This window comes from Sceloporus occidentalis, unplaced genomic scaffold, assembly GCF_023333645.1.
Source record: "Sceloporus occidentalis isolate IW3139 unplaced genomic scaffold, rSceOcc1.0.p SCAF_4, whole genome shotgun sequence".
Taxonomy (NCBI): domain Eukaryota; kingdom Metazoa; phylum Chordata; class Lepidosauria; order Squamata; family Phrynosomatidae; genus Sceloporus; species Sceloporus occidentalis.
Window position 1 is genome coordinate 20,832,378 of NW_028316984.1, and position 19,439 is coordinate 20,851,816.

At 38.9% G+C, this 19,439-nt stretch overlaps 1 protein-coding gene across 1 annotated transcript in view; it reads right to left on the reverse strand.

The window, feature by feature from the left end:
• Positions 1-19,439, reverse strand: part of LOC149313575 (neurobeachin-like protein 1) — a 120,287-nt gene that overhangs the window by 63,394 nt on the left and 37,454 nt on the right. The window contains exons 7-13 of the mRNA XM_089519364.1: positions 17,711-17,796; positions 14,209-14,515; positions 12,236-12,342; positions 5,433-5,516; positions 5,152-5,250; positions 3,264-3,844; positions 324-456 (exon numbers count right to left, since the gene is read on the reverse strand). Of these exons, the coding sequence (XP_089375490.1) occupies positions 324-456; positions 3,264-3,844; positions 5,152-5,250; positions 5,433-5,516; positions 12,236-12,342; positions 14,209-14,515; positions 17,711-17,796 (1,397 nt within the window). The remainder of the gene's footprint in view (positions 1-323; positions 457-3,263; positions 3,845-5,151; positions 5,251-5,432; positions 5,517-12,235; positions 12,343-14,208; positions 14,516-17,710; positions 17,797-19,439) is intronic.

The following is a 19,439-nucleotide window of genomic DNA, read 5'->3' on the forward strand; positions in this document are numbered from 1 at the left end:
AGTGGCAACTTGAATGCCAGTCTCCCAGGTTCCTATTGCTACATTCTTAACCTTATGCAACCCTTGTAGCTTGGACATAATATGAAAATGACAATATGTTGGTTTACTATAGCTACTACAAAAAGAAGTGGGGCAGCAAAAGGATGGAGTGATCAAGAAAAAAAGCTCATGCATAACCCATCTTAATGAGTGGAAAGGATTCTCCAAAATGGACTGAAGGCTTGTTTTGCCAAACAGATCCCACCACCTGCCAGCCAAGACCACCTGCCTATTTTATAGTGTTCTGTGTTTTATGCACAGCAAATAGAAACAGCCCCACTTACCCAGAGAGAATCACAGAAGCAATGGTCTGATAACATCACGGTCGCATATTCCTTCTTCGAACAGACAGCCACCACAAGTGTTCCAGAACAAGTAATGAACGCCTCAAAGCCCATTCCACTTCCTGTAAAAAAGCTATAGAAAGAAGGGGAGAAGTCTTCAAGACTAAGGGTCACCTGCTTCAAAGGACACATTCAGTCCTTTCACACCACACCAGTAATTCCCAAACTTTGGTTTCCCAGATGTTTGCAATTTCAGCTCCCAGAATTCCTGACAGTTGGCCACCCTGGCTGGGGCTTCTAGGATTTGAAGTCTAAAACACCAGGAGGACCAAAATTTGGGAACCACTGCACTATATTAATTATAGCACTATGATTGCACTTTAAATGTCATGGCTGCATCCTCAGGAATCCCGTGACTGAGAGCTCGGTCAGAGGCTCCCGAGAAAGATTCTCTGGCTGAGGATTTTAAGCATCCCTTTCCACAACCAGCAGCACCAAGGTACCAAAGGATGTTGCCACTGAGGTTAAAGTGGAATCAGAGCACAACTGTGTAGTGTGAAAGGACACACAGTGAACACAGTCTTTTTTGAAAGCCTAGAGCAGTGGTTCCCAAAATTTGGTCCACCAGATGTTTTGGACCATTGCTCCCAGGATTCCTGATGGTTGGCCAAGCTGGCTGGGACTTCTGGGAACTGAAGTTCAAAACATCTGGAGGACAAAACTTTGGGGAACACTGACCTAGAGTAAAAAGTCTCACAAATATTTCATTTGCCAAGAGCCATGAAAGTAACTTTCTGTCACCCATACCTTATTCTTATTTAGGATGGTGGTCCTGAGCCAGGCCTAGTCATTTATACCAAGGATCAGGAGCTTTCTTAAGACTAGGGTGCTACAATTGACCATGGACATGCTCTTAGGGACCAAATTCCTTAGTGCAGGGAACCAGAGTCAAGGGCCAGGGACCAAAAGCAGGTCATCAATCACACTTAGGTACTTATTATTATTATTATCCTACTTTTCTCCCAGGATTGGGACCCAAAGCAGCTACCCATGCACATATCCTCCCCACACATTCATCTGACCAGCCGAGTGAGGAGAAGGTGAAGTTTAAGCCTCATCTTCCATATAAGCTCAGTCTAGGGATGCAAATCTTTGTGACAATGAAATCATTTTCATAGGGAAAAAACCCAAATAATTTTACTATTTTTCCCCACTATAAGAAGGTCATTCACGGTTTTGGACTCGTTCTGTACAAAAAAAAAGTGCATTTTTGTGTATAACACAGCAGTTTTTACATATTTCTGCTCATTTTTTTTTGCACAGAAAACAATATTTTCTGTGGAAAAAAAAACAAACCCAAGAAACAAAACAGGAATTTTTCATGTAGAGTAAATCCTGAACTGTGAAGACTCCTGTCCAGCTAGGATTCTCCCATTTTTGGGATATCATTTTGCAAATATATTTTTTTAAAAAACCTCTTTCCCACCCTATTTTCAGTCCTTCTTACACTGATAAACAATTTGCTAGAAAACAACTGAGCAGACTGGCTGTTTTTTAAAGACAGAGGAAATGAAGAGGAGGATAGTAGTACAATGAGGTGGAAGGGCCTGGCAAGGGGCTAGCAGGTCAGATGAAAAGTTCCTGGGGGCTGCACTCACCCCACAGGCTGCAGATTTCCTGCCTCCCTTTTTACACAAAGCACAATCTTTACCATCAGATTCTCAGGAAGCCCATGTTTTGAAGACAGTTTGGTTTTGCTGTACTGTACTGTAAGATTGGGAATTATGTGGCACTCGTGCCATTGCTGGACTGCAGCTCCCAGAATTCCTCACTACTAGCTGCACTGACAAGGTCTGATAGGAGGTGCAATCCAACAATATCTGGAGGGCCATATTATTCCCATGTTTGTTTCAATATTGTTTCCAATATTTTCACAAAAGAAGTGAGGGGACCTTCTCTAGTCAAACCAGCTTTTATCCTGTGCAAATGAAGTTACCATGAATTCTAACTTGGAACACTTGCCAGAGTCCTTCTGTTCATAAGGGATAGATGACATGCAGCCATTTTGTTCTTCTTGCCTCCCTTATAAACTTACAGAGAAAATTATGTTTCTAACACTCACAGTTTTCCGGGGTCAGTCCGGGTTCAATATGTGCTGTGATTGTATCTGACCACAGAAATTTAGCAAGCTTAAACCAGGATTTAGGAAACTGTCCCTCTAATCATATTGAGACTTTGTATGTGCATTTCAATAGGTGGCACTCTTCACTAACTTTTTTGAGTATTAAATTCCCAGCACTACATGAGGAGATGTTATCCAGTTAGTTGCAATATGAATATGGATCACTAATCTCTTCCAGCCATTTAGAAAAATAAAAATGCCATCTATGCTAAAAACAGAAGAAAAGCCAGTTGAGTAACTGTAATATTAAACAGAACACTCCCTTTGCGCTTCAGGCTCCATATATGTTGTTGTTGTTGTTGTTTAAAGAAAAGAACTTTGTCCCAGGTTAATCCACTTTTTAGGGAAATAATTTCACTTGCCCTGCCTACACATCCAAACTCCTCCAGTACACCCAGTAGGCACTGACCCTCAACTGAAAATTTCTTAACTATGTTAAGGCAGAGAGCTTTAAAAGAGCAAAATATACCTAGATAAGCAAACAGGCAAAATAAATACTCCAAACTTACATCTCTCACAAACTCACAAGCTTTCTCTTCTTCCCATATTGTTACTGAGTGGGACCATTCTAGCAATTTCAACAACTTTAAAATCACTTTTATAAATAAATAAAGCATTTTATCTCCATCTACTGAGCAGTGAAGACATAAACAGGGGATTAGTAAGCCTCTCCACCCAAAGGCATGCAGAACCAGGCTCACTAACAAATGTCATCAATCTATGGCTTTTCTTCCATTGTGTTAGCATGGTGTCCATACCTGTAGAGCTGCTTCCTCTTGCCGCCCTTGCTACTGGCACTGGGAGTCCCTTGGTCTTGGTCCAGGCACAGCCAAGCACTGAAAGCAAATGCAGAACCTGGCCATTTGTGAATGGGTGGCACTGAAATGCCCGCCATGCTGTGTGATAAGTCAAAATACTGCAAAGCACTGTCCAGGCCTTGTTTTCGAGCCATCGTAAGGATCGCCCGCATCACAGGGACAATATACGGGTGTGCCTGCTTTGGGTCCTGAGTCCTGAGTAGCCTAATAAGCTGGTGCAGTTCTTCAGAGCTCATGGATTGGCTCCCCAAAGAGCCCAAGAGGGCAATCAGATTCTCCGCACAGGCTCCATGCAGCAAGGAGTGTCTACTGAGCGTCTCAATGACACGCATGACCATGTTTGTATTGACACAGATGGCACGACTCTGCCGGTTAATACAGCAAATCCGCTTCAGCAAGTTTGAGATGAAGACCTGAAGATCGTGTGACTCAAGCTCTGGAAGCCACTGGATCAGCAGCAGCAATGGCTGGACATTATTTATGCCCAGCATGCCAACAGTTGCATGGTCACCCTCAACCGCCTAGACAGGAAAGCAAATCAAGCAAGTCAGCAAGAGACCAGATTGCTAGATCTGTGTCACTTAAGAATTGCCCTTTCAAAACAAAAACAAGGAATCCTCCAGCACTAAAAAGCTTGAGAGATTTTTTCATGGGATAGGGAGCTTTTACTGAGTCTAATCCATCAGCAGCAGACAATGGGATACAAAGCTTACATCATAATAAATCAACCAGTCTTTAAAGTGCCTGAAGAGTTTTGCTAGAATGCAATAAGATGGCTCTAACATTCTGAGTTTTTTTCGTGATTAAGTTTGCAGTTGGTAGAATTTATATATATGGTATACTGTAAATAGATAGTGTATTGTTTATATTTGTTTTATAGAGATCAAATCCAGCTGTTAGCCCTAACTAAAGCAGACCCATTAAATCAACAGGAATTTGGTAAATAAAATTCTGTTGATGCAGTGAGTCTAGTCTCGTTGAGAACAATAACTGGATTAGAATGATTATAGATTTACTATAATGTATAAAATTTAATGTACACATCAATGCAGACCTACACAAATGTATGCATGCACGTGCACACACACCTGCCCCTCAATATTCGCTATAGTTAGGGGCACAGGACCCCCATGAATGTGGAAAAATCACAAATAACAAAAAGACTATTTTTTATCTGAGAGAACACCTCTCTAAGAATCTCTAGGTCCTCCAGTGCAACTCAGTGGTCAACATCTGCCAGACATTGACCATAGAATTGCACTGGAGGAGCTACAAATGCCTAGTAGAGTGTTCTCTTTAGAAATCTCTAGGTCCTTCAGTGTGACTTTTTGTTAAAGTTGCCCATAGAGTTGTGCTGGAGGACCTAGATATTCCTAGAGAGAACATATTAATAAAATCCGTAAATAAATCCGCAAAACTCAAAAGCCACAAATGTGGAGGGATGAGTGTACATGCGCATAAATATATGTGAGGAGAAGTACAGATGAAAAAATATAAACAATGGGAGCAAAGCAGAATTGGTCTGTGACATTTCTATGAAAAGTCAAAACACAGACAAAATAAGCAGCTAGAATGAATCCCTGTTCCTTTCTCATGTACATTCTGCTTTTGCAAAAAAATGCTACAGACTTTGCTGCTATCTCTTCCCTTGTTTTCTCTGTAACTATGGCAGTGGGTGTGTGCACATATGGTTCTTTAGTTCATAAAAGCTTATGCCATCATAAACCTTGTTAGTCTCTATAATGCAACAAGAGACTGTTGTTTTGGTGATAACAAACTTACTGAATGACCCCATTTAAACAATATCCAAAATGACCACGTATCTCACCATGTTCATAAGTTCTTCAAGTAGTTCCCGTGAAGGCTGACCCATAGATTTAAGTACTTCAAATATATGAGCATAACCAATCCGCTCCTTAAACACTTCCTGGGGAAAGGGGGCAAAATTAAGATAGGTTGTAAGCACCACAGTTTGTACATCTAAAGTGTTAGCAGAGGCAGGTTGGCACATCCAATGAATGAGACCATGGTTTGTGACAACAAAATGATTTTACTAAAAGAGGTGTCAAGAGACTGGAATTGCAACTGCTATGAGGAAGCTACACTTACCTTAGCAGCTGGTGATTTGTGCATCACTGCTGTAAGGGCTCGAATGGCTGATACTGCCAAGCAATCTAGCTGTCCCTGAAACATCTGAAAGTCACAAAATACACAATGTATTACATATACACATGTGTGCACACACAGGCAGAGTGACACTTTGAAAAGCACACCCCATCCTGTTGTCTCTTGCCAGGATGAAAACAAGAGCTCATCCGCATGCTTCTCAATCATCACCCCACAAAAGGCATGGATTTGATGACACCACAGCCTACAAAGAGAGAGGACATCAGAGGAGGGTAGCCACATATTTCAAGGAGGAAAAGGAAGAGCAGGAGCATTCACACATATTCATTGAGACAGTTTGACTGACAAAGTTTCTTCATGCTGTAAATGGACAATCTCAAGAGGGAGGGATGTCTATCCAGCTTCATAACTATCTGTCCTTTGGATATGCATAACCAGTACTTTAGAAGCAACATATGCTCTAGCACATGAAATATTCTTCACAAATGTAAATAGAGATTATTAAGTGAATTTGTTGCCTGTTGTTTCTATAATTCATTAATCTCTAGTCCTTCCCTCACAAGTAGCACCACTACTCTCTCATCTCTTAATGAATCACAAGTCTTTCTTAAAGTTATTTCACATCAGTAGACTATTTTTGCTATTTTTCAAAAAAAAAGCTAGACATATTTTTCCATTGAAATAGGCAAGTTCATTTGTGAGCCTGCTTAGCAATAATGTGAAAATAAAGAGAACATGTGCACAAAAATGAAATGGGAGCTTCTTTTTTTTAAAGGATGTTAGGTGAATTACTCTTATGCATAAGCACAATATTAGGTTATAAACCAATTAATTTAGGCAGAAGCAGAGTTTCAGCAGTGCATTATTTTCACATGTTTAGTCATTTTTCACAAGAACTATTTGTTATTTAGACCTCTACACAGTATCTAAAGAAATGACAAAGAACTGGATGTCTGCATTTTTTTTCACAACGCCAAAAGGAAACATGAAAAGATAAATTGACCATTGCTTCCCACCTCCCGGATTCAGTCTGTCCATTGTAATGGGAACATTATTTTTGGCAACAGAATCAAGACATCAAATCCAACCACACAGATTCCACAAAGCCCCAGAGTCCAATACACCACAGTGCTTAGACAAATTTTAAAAAGAAGTGGGGGAGAAGGAAGAAGGGAGAAAAACTAAAATAAAATGAAATCACCAAGTTTATAGTTTTGAAACTGGACTTCTATTCCTGGACTTCACCTTTTGTAGCTTACAATAAAATGAATAAAATTTAGTGGGCACTTTCAGAGTTTGAAGCTTCTTTAAACCAAAATTGAGATTTTCAGTTAATTAAAACAAACATTCTGTGTGAATCAGATCTGTGAACAAATCAGAATTGCTTGGGGACTTCAAGGGAAGACATCTGAGGTGAAGTTCATGAAATAGTTTGTTCCACTAATTGGTTACTGGGTCTCAGATTCGACTAAAAGCAAAAAACAGTCTCGCTGGAGATACCTGTTCCTGATTCATTTCTGTCAGTAATTTGTTGGCAAGGTCTTTCTCATTCTTGTCTGCCACCTTACTGTTAGCATTTAAAAACAGCTGTTAAAACGGAAGATAAGAATAATGGTAACAGGTGTATTAAATAGTTCACCCGCAGCTGGTACAATAAAGGCTGGGGCAAAGCATTGCAAACTTAACAAAAGGCTTGCCACTGGTAGGTTAACACAATGACCGTAACAAATGAAAGTCCTCTTTTCTAAACGGAAGAACAAGGAGTTTTTCCTTCCTGATATGGATTCAACAGACAGAAATATGGAGGTGGGAAGATGGCCCAAGTGCCTATGGATATAGAGAAGAATGCCAAGAACACCCACCACCACCCTTTTACTTTCAATAATGGAGTCAGAGTGGAAGAACGCTGCTTTTCAAAAACTCTTCCCATACACATCTTTAATTTAGTAGATAGTCCATACACAACATCTTCAGCCTTTTGTTGTTGTTGTTGTTGTTGTTGTTGTGTGCCTTCAAGTCATTCCAACTTGGCAACCCATGGAGTTTTCTTGATAACATTTGTGTTCAGAAGGTGTTCAGATATATCAAGGGTCACCCAGTAGGTTACCATGAGCAGGAGTTTAAATCCTTGTCTCCATAATCCAATGCTCAAACCACTACAACTACGCTGGCTCTCTTGAGCATTTTAACCACAGTAAAAAGATGCAGGGGGCTGGCCACAAATATGGGTGCTCTTTCCCCACAATTTCCTCTTTCAGTGAAAGTTTCCCTGCCTTTAACCTGGTCATCTTAACTATGATTAAGGATTATGTGTGTACTTATTTTAACCATGGTAAATACTAAGTATGTTTTCTATCACTCAAAACTTAAAAATATTTTAAAACTTATATCTTAATTTCACTTTTAAGAACCTTAATTGAGATCATCTGCTCTCAGAACATGCCAGCGGAAAGGGAGAGAGACTACATTTTTGTTTGTGTTTGTTAAATGGCCAACACAGCTACCCCTGAATGTATGCTCCTTATCTATTAGCTATGACAGGGAGACTGGGAATACAGATGACCCATGTATTTCATGAGGTCATATAACATTGGTTCACTTTCATGCCGAGGAAAAAAATGTGTTCTCTCTAGGTATTTTCTATGTCCTCCAGCGTTATTCTATGGTAGGCTTCTGCCAGAAAAAACTGAAACATAGAAACATAGAGCCATGCTGGAGAAACTGGAGAATCTTAGAGAAAACACCTCTAGATATGTAGGTTCTCCAGTGAAAGCATATCATAGAATAATGTGGGGGGGCCTAGAAAATGCCTAGAGAGAATACTTCGTTATTCATTTCAGATAAGAGAAATGGGGTTCCAGATTTTACAGGAAAATCATATTATGGAGGCCAGCTGTCTGTATTACACATGCATCAAGTCTGGAGAGATACAATAAATATTCACCACATGCAAAGGCCTGTTGTCACACATGTCAAAATCAAGATCTGTATTCTTGCTGTAACATTTCTATCCTGCCTCTCTTGCATAATCAATTTAAGAGAGCTTATACTCAGTTGCCAATCAGTCTGCCATTCAGTCACTGACCAAAGTTACATCTTCACTAGGGCTGCTGCATTCTGTGCCTTCAACCCATGCCCTGGGACTAACTTGTCCACCATGGGCATGAAGGGCTACCTTCTCCAGATAAGAGATATCCCCCTCTATTCATACTTATACACATAAGAGCAATATAGAAATATTTATGAAAAAATAAGAAGGAAAACAATTAATGAACTATTTATTTAGGTTTAATGTATCCACAAAACAAAAGGAAAAAGGAAACTGGCATGGCTAAGGCACACACACATTTAAGTCAATAATGTTAGCTGCAATGACAGTTCTCTTATTGTAGGATAATGTAATTATGAAGACAATGTTAAAAGAATGAAAAAAGAAAAGAAATTAAATATATTTTTTTCCTTCTACTACATGTAATTATAATTACATAGTGCTTTCCTCAAAGGCACCACTGAGCTGGGTGATGCTTTTCTGAAGAAAGTCATCTTAGGATGACACTTTCAGAGATCTGAAGTCTCGTATTGCTTTGAAGGTATGAGTAACAGCTTGAACTTCTCCATTTGATTAGATTGTAGGGTAGCAGAACAGTATTTGTAGGATAGCATGTGATAAGCTATCCTACAAATAAACAAATAATATGTGAAGTCAAAGGCTTTCACAGCCAGCATCCATAGTTTCTTGTGGGGTTTTGGGGCTATGAGGCCGTGTTCTAGAAGAGCTTATTCCTGATGTTTTGCCAGCAGTTCTGGCTGGCATCTTCAGAGACTGCTGGTATGGAAGAGACAACAGAACAATAGACAGATTACCATGCAAATAGCTTATTCTCAACCAGCAGTATATATTCCCCACTCTCTTCCATGCCAGCATTCTCTGAAGATGTCAGCCACAGCTACTGATGAAACATCAGGAATAAACTCTTCTAGAACACAGCCTCATAGCTCCAAAAACCCACAAATAATTAAATAAATAATACTTAAAAATAAATCTAGCCATTATACAATATATTCCAAATCCATAACGTGCACAGTGATCAAAATCCAGCTACCTGTGGGTGTCAAATATACATGATGAAAGTCTTCAAATACCTGAAACCCTAAACAAATATTCCAGAATGTGAACCAAAGCAGTATGTGGGGTTCCGACAGGAAAAGAAAAAACAGCAAATAATGGCAGGGGAAAAAAGAGTATGTCTATGCATATGTGGATGCCCAATGCAGATGGGGGGAGGCGACCAGCAGAAGGAAAAGAGGTGGAGTGAACATTTAAGAGGACTGGATACATGCAATTCATTTAGATCAAGTTGATCCATGGATGATTTTGCTATTAACACTGGAGGAAAAAATAATTTTACAGGAATTTAGTAATGATTTGCGGAAACTGGTCGGCATGCCTTCTTTGAAATGGACAGGTTCCTGTACTATTTCAAGTCAAATATATGAATATTCACTGGGCCTTTGCTTTGTATTCAGTTTCTTGGGCTTATCAGTTTTTGTAGCCTCAATTTTGAATTAGATATTTCATTGTGCTACATGGGCACCAGACATTTGGCTTTGGCTCTGGGAATACAAGTAGTCTTTGCTTTGCACTTAATTCCTTGAGCAGGTTACTGGGCTTTTATGGCCAGTCAGGCCTATACAGCAGCCATTTTGCAATTTGTCATGCTCTGCATAGCAGCCATTTTAATGGCAATGTCCAAGAGGGAAATCTCAAATTTCCAAACATGTCTCTAAGCCCCAAAAGTTTAGGGAACTGTAGATGGCACTGATTGCAACTGTCTTTGCTGGAGTCAGGCAGAAAGTCTTTCCCAACTTTCCTTGGAGAAACTGGGGATGTAAGAATGGAACCTCTTGCACAGAGAATGTGCTGTAAATCCGTCCTTCTCTAAAGGTCTTGTTTCTGCTTAAGATTCTGTTTAATTACTGGAATTCAACATACCCATTCATCGTCATTCATGGCCTCTTCCTATTAAGATAACAAAACAACTAGGGTTTCAGTGTGGCACAATTTACGTGGCAAATTAAGTAGATCTGTTACCTGGTCCAAGAAAATTTCTACTGTCCTATGCTCACAATATTCTGAAGAGTGAAACCTATGGAAGGAGAGGGCTTCTCTTCCTGCAGTCTGAGAAGGTAAGATGGCAAGACTGAGATATACCATCTTATTCTTCAACAATGGTCCTACGAGGAATCTGCCATTAGAAGCTCTACATCAATAGGTGCAGTTTTCCTACATTGTAACATTTATTTGCTGTGTGACATTTGGACAGTACCAACATATATGGTTTGGTATTTGGGCATAAGTGTCAGGGAAAAGAAAAACCAACAAGACATACTGGAAGGGGCAAAAATGACTAGAAAAAGTAGTATGCTCAATATTTCAGTAATGGACAATTTACAATGCAAGAGAAACATGACAATGACCCAAATTAACGAGTCAGTGAGCATAGTACTAACTGTCCCTAGGACTCTTTGCCTGTATAAGATAAAGGCAACCAACCCAAGAGCCCAGCCCCAAGTTAACTGTAACTGAATCTTTGGATCATGTTCTTAGACACAACCCATGAAACAAAACTGAATGTTTTCTGTGTATGTTCTAATTGACATGACATGTCAACTGAGAGCACAACTGCATGTAGGTTTACTCAGATGTAAATTCCATCTATTTCAACCAGATATATGTCTTCATGTATCTGGCCATAATTACACCCTGAAGTTTATCCAGTGAAAGCTATTTGTCAATATGATGTGATTTCATGAGCAAATGTCTATAGCAGATTTAAGAACCTGTGCTAAAGTCCACAGGCTTCTTACAAATGGTGCTTTACAATCTAGGAGACATGGTAAGGGAGACATACTCTCCCTACACCTCATTCTTCCCTTCTTTAGAGTGAATCTCCTTTCCTTTCCTTTCCTTGCCATGGATTAAAGTAACATATGTAGCACTACTTAACAGCTAATGCTTACATTTTCAAATTCTAGTGTACAAGTAAAGTTTGGTTAGCACAGCTTACCACCTTTTATGATAGTGCACTAGTAAGTTTAGTAGACCTTATACACCTTTATTTATAAATCCCACTGAGTTCTGCAGGACTTACATAAATGTAAATAGGTACACAGTATAAACAAGTTAAGGGTAAAAAGTGAAAGGGAATGGAGAAATGATCTTGGGGTGCTGGGGAAAAGATATACAGTATCCTGAAGTATAACTCCTGACTGACAAACTAGAAGAGAAAAGCATTTTCAGAAGCATTCAGCTGCTTTAGTATAAAAGGGACTGCCATCCAATTCATGGCTGTCTGGATTAATACAGAGCTTCATACAACTAAAAAGATATAGATTGCTTCCTTTCTGAGTACAATGTATTTTTCTATTATTCATACTCTGCCCAACTGCCAACATAACAATTGAATATAAGATGCACATCTGCGCAGCAATATGAAAATGTCTCCCCTCAAAAGTTCTGGAAGCACTTGTGGTATTAACGCCATTAAGGAAGCACAAGATGTTCCTCAGGGACAAAATATTCTTTGCATCAAACTGTTATTGTACATGGTTATGGTGCAGATTTTATCTAATCTATGACGAAGACATTAGAACAACTAAGTGCTTATAAAAGCTGGAACAATCATATATATATATATATATATATATATATATGCACATATGTATGTGTGTGTGCATAAATATATAAACACCAGTAAGCAACTTGAATACAATATTCTGTTTACCTTGCAATTCTGCATCAGTCGAATAAGATGCTCAAAACAATTGCTGTTTAGGAAGATCGCTTGCAGAACAGGCCTATCTGTGCAGTCTAACATGGCGGTGATGGTATCTATGAGCAAAAGTGGTGGATTTTTTAATCAAAGGAAAACTGATCACATATTTTAACATTTAAAAAGAATTTGGCTGAAATATCTTCTGAGCATAGACAAACAGAAGGAGTCAATATGAAGCTCAGAGGAAAATCATGTAGAATTGTTAAATAAAAGAAAAGGCTTTATTTTTATTATTGGTTGCTATAATAATTATTAATACAAGAAGAGCAAGGACCATTTTTGTTAAAACAGAAGGTAAGAGGAACCTCGCTGTGTCTGTCTGAAGGGTCACTCTAGACAAGCATCATATTTTCTTTAGTGACTATTCAGAGGCCTATGGAAAGCCCACAATTAGTGTATAAAGGCAACAACAGTCTTCATTTATTACCACTTGGCAACTAAGACTTAGTGACATTCTCCCTCTGAATCTGACATTGTTGTTCATAGTCAACTTTGACTTATGGAAACTCTATGAATAAGAGACTTCAAAGTCATCCTTTCATTAACAGCCATTGCAGACTCAGGGATGTGACTTCTTTGATTCTTTCTATTCACCTGGAATGCAGTCTTCCTCTTTTCCTACTGCCTTCAACCTTACCAAGCATTATTGTCTTTTCTAGCGAGTTATGTGGCCAATGTACAACAGTCTCAGCTTACCATATATACTCGACTATAAGACAATCTCATGTATAGGTCAAGAGAATGTTATGGGGCCAAAATTATGGATTTTGATATGACTCATGGATAAATTGAGGATAAAATTTAAGGACTTGTAACAAAAGATCTAAAGGATGAAGCAAAGCAACAATGCCAAAGACTTACAAAATCCCAGAAGGCATGATTGTTGTGCTCTTACTAAAGTCTGGATGGATGAGGGAGGGGGGAGGGGTGTCAGTGCTATCAGCACAGAATACACAAGAGACAGTTACTTTTTTGAAAAAATAAGTGTTAAAATACAGTATTTATATTGACCTGTGGATAAGCCAACTCAGTTTTGGGGGGGGGTCAATTTTTTGACTAACATTTCTAGACTTATACATGAGTATATACAGTAGCCATTTTGGCTTCTAGGGAAGGTTCAGGCTTGATTTATGCTACGACTCATTTATTTATCTTTTTAGTAGAACTATCCGTAGTTCTAAACGCCCTGCTCTGTCCACTTCTGAGAGACGCTACAGGAGTTATATTTAGGTATATTTTTAAATATTATTTTCATAATCTTACACACTCTGAAAATATTTATATCGAAGGGCAGCACAGACATTTTGTAAATAAATCACCACTATCAGCCCTGCTCACCCACCATAAGGTACATCACCTGAAGCTCATGAGACACATGCTATTTACATACACAAGCAAAAATACGCTAGAATTCTGGGGAGCCATGAAAAACATGCATTCTAGTGAACACAGCTCCTTCACGACTTCTTCACTCTTCCCACAAACACAACAAGCACAACAACCAAAAGGATCCTGGCTTGCTGATCACAAACAAGATAGGACTCTTAGGCCAAATACAAATAAGTGTGTGATCCTTGCCAGAGGCAAGAGTTCAGACAACATGGGACAATAAGGAATGGAAGCCTCTGCCTCGCCCAATTTTTGGCCTAAAACACCCATTGACTCCACCCAGCATGAACAATTGTAAAATATTGTAGAAGTTGTACTCCCAAGAATTAAGCAGACTAAAGGTTCCCCTACATCCATACTAAAGTAATCATTCCCCCAAACCCCTTATCACTGGTCATGTCAGGTGGCCCTGATAAGCAATGTAGGCCAGACTACCTGGAGGACCAACATGACCTCTACAGATAAATGTGGTCCTAGGCACCATACCCTATCCATATCCTTTTCCTTGTGTCACAAAGGATCTTTTTACTTACTCAGCATTTGAATCTGTAGTGCAATGAACCTGCTTTCCCACTGTCGAGATCTCTGTGAGTTAGGCAAAGCTGCATGGTCAGAGTTGAGCAACTTGAAGTAGTTCTCCAATATGGTACTGGTTTCCACTTGCCGCTGATCTGAGCTGCTGGTCAGAAGGATGTGTACCACTTCCGTCAGGCACATCAGCGTCAGTTCTGCCTTCCTACTGACTTCATCTGGGTCTCTGTCATCCCACATGTCACAGTCTGCTAATACACGCATCAGGACTTCCATGGTGGCAGGAGATATGGCTTGAAGAGCATTTCTCTAAAAATTATCACCAAAAACATTTTAGTATCAGAACTATTTATTATAAGTAAAAAAAAAAAAAAAACTTCTCGCTATCAGTACAGGTTGACTCTCCTTTATCCAGAAGTACAAAATCCTAATATATTTCAAAATCCAAAATTGTCTGCATGGCTGGTTGGGCATGATACTTTTGCTTTCTGATGGTTCAATGTACACAAACTTTGCTTCATGCACAAATTATTAAAGGTATTGTTTATAAAATTACCTACCGGCTATGTAGGTGTATGTGAAACATAATTTCACATTTAGACTTGGGCCCCATCTCCAAGATATGTATTATTTTGTAATAATTGAAATGCTTTTTGAGAGAAGGTTTTGCTCACTCAAAATTTTGGCATGTATACTATGTGGATTTGCACATAAGATAGTATACAGAATTAACAAATTATAATATCTATACATGCACGAGACATATACAACATTCAAATCTTGCCTTTCTACACTTAGTTGGTGTTTTATTTATATGAGAGGACCAAAACTTTCATTGCTTGTGATGATAATAGATATTAAAGGATTCAGTATTTTCAACACAGTTAAACTTTACATTCAAATAACTGCTAGCCTAGTCCTTAAAATTATAACCATTTCTTTCATTCTCTCCATTACAAATCCATGATTTTTCTTTTTTATTTCTTCCCTATTTATCTCATGGCAACAAACTAAGATATATATGCTAGGGTGCCACAGAATGTAGCTCTCTGCTGTTCTCATTGTTTATGTTTTCTCATCTCATAAATATGCTAAAGAGTTCATGGAAAAAGCTTACTGAAGGGCTGCTTAACATATTGTCCCAAAAGAGCTTATCCCAGCCTGTTCTGTGGGATTACCACTCCCATCAACCCTAGCCAGCACAGGCCATGGCTTATAGACTAAGCACATTTGCAAGGTGTCAGGTTTGGAAAAGCTTCACTTACAACACTGTGTGAGAAAAGTCAAACTATTATTATTATTATTATTATTATTATTATTATTATTATTTCTTATATCCCACCTTTCTCCCCATACAAGGACTCAAGTTGAACAACAAGTATAAAACAATACAGTATAACAATATTAAAATATATTAATATATAAATTTAAAAACTATTAAACAATTTTAAGAATTAAAACAGTTATAAATTAAAATGTAACGTATTAAAATACAAACCATTAAAATTTGTATAGACCAGCATTAAAAACCCAGTCCTTCTCAGCTTAAAGGGCCTGACTGCACAGGAACGTCTTTACCAGGCGTCGGAAGGATAGTAAGGATGGTGCAGTCCTGGCCTCTCTAGGGAGGGAGTTCCAAAGCCTGGGAGCAGACACAGAGAAGACCTTCTCTCTTGTTCCCACCAAATGCATCTGAGAGGATGGAGGAATAGAGAGAAAGGCCTCTCCAGATGATCTCAATACTCTGGGGGGTTTGTACAGCAATATACAGTCCTTCAAATAGCCTGGATGCAGACCGTATAAGACTTTATAGGTAAAAACTTTTAATTGTGCCCCCAAACATACTGGCAGCCAATGGAGCTGTTGCAACAAGGGAGTTGTAATTTCCCTGTAGCCAGCTCCAGTTAACAGCTCTTTGGCTGCAGCTCTTTGGACCACCTGAAGTTTCTGAGCACTTTTCAAAGGCAGCCCCATGTAGAGTGCATTACAGTAATCCAGATGGGATGTAACCAAGGCATGTACCACCGTGGCCAGATCTGACTTCTCCAGGAACTAAACCCCCACCCACCCCAGGAAAAGCTAAATGATATATTTTAATCTCAACGTTAGTTTTAGCTCCTGTATGTATAGGTTGTTTTTAGCATTGTAATGTTTTGCACTGGTATTCAATATCTGTGTTAGTCTAGATCTTTTAAATTACATTGTTGGGTTTTTTAAAAATTGCATTACCATTACATTTTAATCTAATTTTATAACATGTGGGGAACTTGCATTAAAGGTGTCTAAAAAAATAAATGTGTAATAACACAAAATCCTACTTGTGTGCAACAGTTTCTGAAACCTCTTGCAGCTGACAGTAAGCTAGATGGGCATGAGTAGATATAAGGCAGCTTCTTCTGTTCCTAGATTTGAAATGACTCCAGTTTCAGTGCAAGCCTGGAATCATACATAGGGCAAATTTCTGGCACTTCCAGTCTATTATCGTATATGTTTAGTTACATATTGTATTTCAGTCTATGTTGTACCCCACCACAAGCCTTGTAAGAAAAGCCAGTAAGGAATAAAATCTATCTATCTATCTATCTATCTATCTATCTATCTATCTATCGATGGTTATTGGTCCTTACTATGCTGTGCAAGCTAATCATATGCCTCACATGCAGAATACCCCAGCCTTGAATTATAGAAAGTGAACACTAAAAAGGTAGTATGAAACAAAGCCCGGTAAAACCACTGCTATGAAAGGGGCCAGAGGTGGCTTTAACCTTGCCCTCTTCACACCATTATTGAGCAGGCTGGAGTACAGGCGACATTAAAGCCTCTTCTTCCTATTCCAGCCATACTATTCTGTATTGCTGTGGAGAGAGTTTATGTGCACCTTCATCAAGTGATCTTGCCAGGAAAGCTGGAATGCAAGCATACAGGGACAACTCGCCTTACACCGTCTGGTTCCTAGCACTCAATTCTGCTACAAAACACTCTGTGTAGGGAAAGATATCCCTGGTTCCTGCCAGCCCAATCCAACAGGTAAACCAACAGGAAAAGCAGTAGCAGGGGCAGTGGGAAGAATAGAGCCCCAGAAAATAGGCTTGGGATTGTTCGCAGGCTGCAAGCTGCCTTCTTTTTCTGCACAGGAAAACAGAAAGCTGCCTCATATCCCAATTAAGACCACTGTCCTGTCTAGCTCAGTACTGTCAACACTGACCTGCAGCAGTTTTCCCAGACCCACATGGAATTCTCCTCAGTCCCGAAGGAGAGACAAGTAACTAATCTTGGCACTTTCTGTATATACTTTATTTCAGAGCTATGGTCTCTTCTCAGACAGAAAACAGCCTGTGTTATATTCTGGAATACAGGATTACAGGTTCTTTCTAGGATAAACTCTTCACAGTTGTTAAGTGTTTCCTACTGATCATTAGCCAAAACATCTGTAATTGTAGGTACTGGTCCCCATGTCCCACAGCCAAGAAGATGACACTAATATCCTATCAGGAATCTCCTCACCTGTCCACCAGCCACAATAGCTCCAAACAGGTGCAACAGACAACATTTGAGGCTTTCTTTGAGATGCTCACTTTCTTGAAAACACTCTGAAAGAAGAAAACAAATTGTTTGTGTACTCACTTTGAACTTATAAAATTTTTTAGACATACGTCTAAATAACTCTTCAATAGTCATTCACATAGTACTTCATTAATTTTCATAATAAAGGTTAACCCTGGACTGCTAGCTATTATTTTATCATAACAAATGTTATTTACTTGTTTATAATAATCTCTAATGCATTTGTGCTCAGCTACAGGACACATTCCCAGATTTCGTGCCACAGAAAACCTAAAGCACATCTAAAGCATCTAAAACAAGGAGAGACCATGCATATTTCTATGTATATTTGGAATAATAAAAATAGATAATGCATAAAATTGGTTAAACTCAGCAAGTAATAAAGGCATAACATTATTCATAATTAATTTTATAGCTTTTTATTTGACTCTGTGTACATTGAGGAAGGCCCCCAAATCCATACTTGGCTGAAATAAGCCAGGTTCATTTTAAATACACATTTGTCTTTCAGTTTTATTTTAAAATTCTCTTTTTTTGGATCTTGAGATCTAGTCTTTTTTTGGTTTCTTCCATTCGTTGATGTTTACCAGAGTCTCTTATCATTGTCATGAAAGAATTAAGCCACCTTATTGGATTAACCCACCACTCTATGCTTTTCTGGCAAGGAGATGCAGCAGCAGTCCTCTTTTTCTCAGTTACATGAGCACTGACATCATCATGATCCAAGGTATAGGTACAGGGGAATCCTTTGTAGAGAAGGCTTGGTATCCTACTTGACTGACTGGGCACAGAGAGAGAAGCTCCAAGGCAGTCTTCAGCTTGGCTACCGAACAGTTTCATAAAGAATAACTGCCCTTTTCCACCCCCAAGAGCTCACGTACTCAGATTTGTCTTTAATTTGTCAAGTAATGAAGTATGCCTCTAGAAAACACTGGGGCCCAGAGATTTGTAAAACAATACTTTACCGCCATATCCTATTGTATAGGAATACTATAATGGGACAATTTGAAAAAAGCGTTTAAAAGAAGTTTGCCCAACTGAGAAATGTGTACTACGTTGTTGTTGTTGGGTTTTTTTTGGGGGGGGGGGAACAGCTTTGTAAGATATTGGCTCACTTGCCAGTAAATAACAAACCAGAGGTTGGAAAAGTATGGTCCATGAGCCATGTGTGTCCCCTACAGCCATTTTTGTGGCTCCTAGAACTACTGCTGGAGTTCTTAATGGGATGTTTTATCTACCTTTTAAAAGTTTTATATGTCTTTTCAATTGTTTTATTTGGTGATTTTGATTGTTTTTAAATTTTATGAAGGTGTTTTAACTGACTCTGAGAGCCACCTTGGGTCCCACTCTGAAAGGCAGCATACAAATGAATTAAATAAATGCATACATAAATTTTGCCATGTTCCTGACTGTCTTATGCCCAAAAGGGTCTTTTTTATTTTTGACAAGAAATTTTACCCAGAATGTGATTTAACAAAGTGTAAGGTTCAGCAACAATGCTAACATATTGTGAATCTAAAATAAAAACAGAAGCTACTGACTGACTTTTTGTGGACATGCTAAAGAAGGAAAAAGGGATGGGTCACACAAGCCCAATGCTCTCTATTGCTTCTCTTGTAAATCTTTTAGCTAGCACATCTGAAAATATGCTCTTCAGTCCACAGAGCTT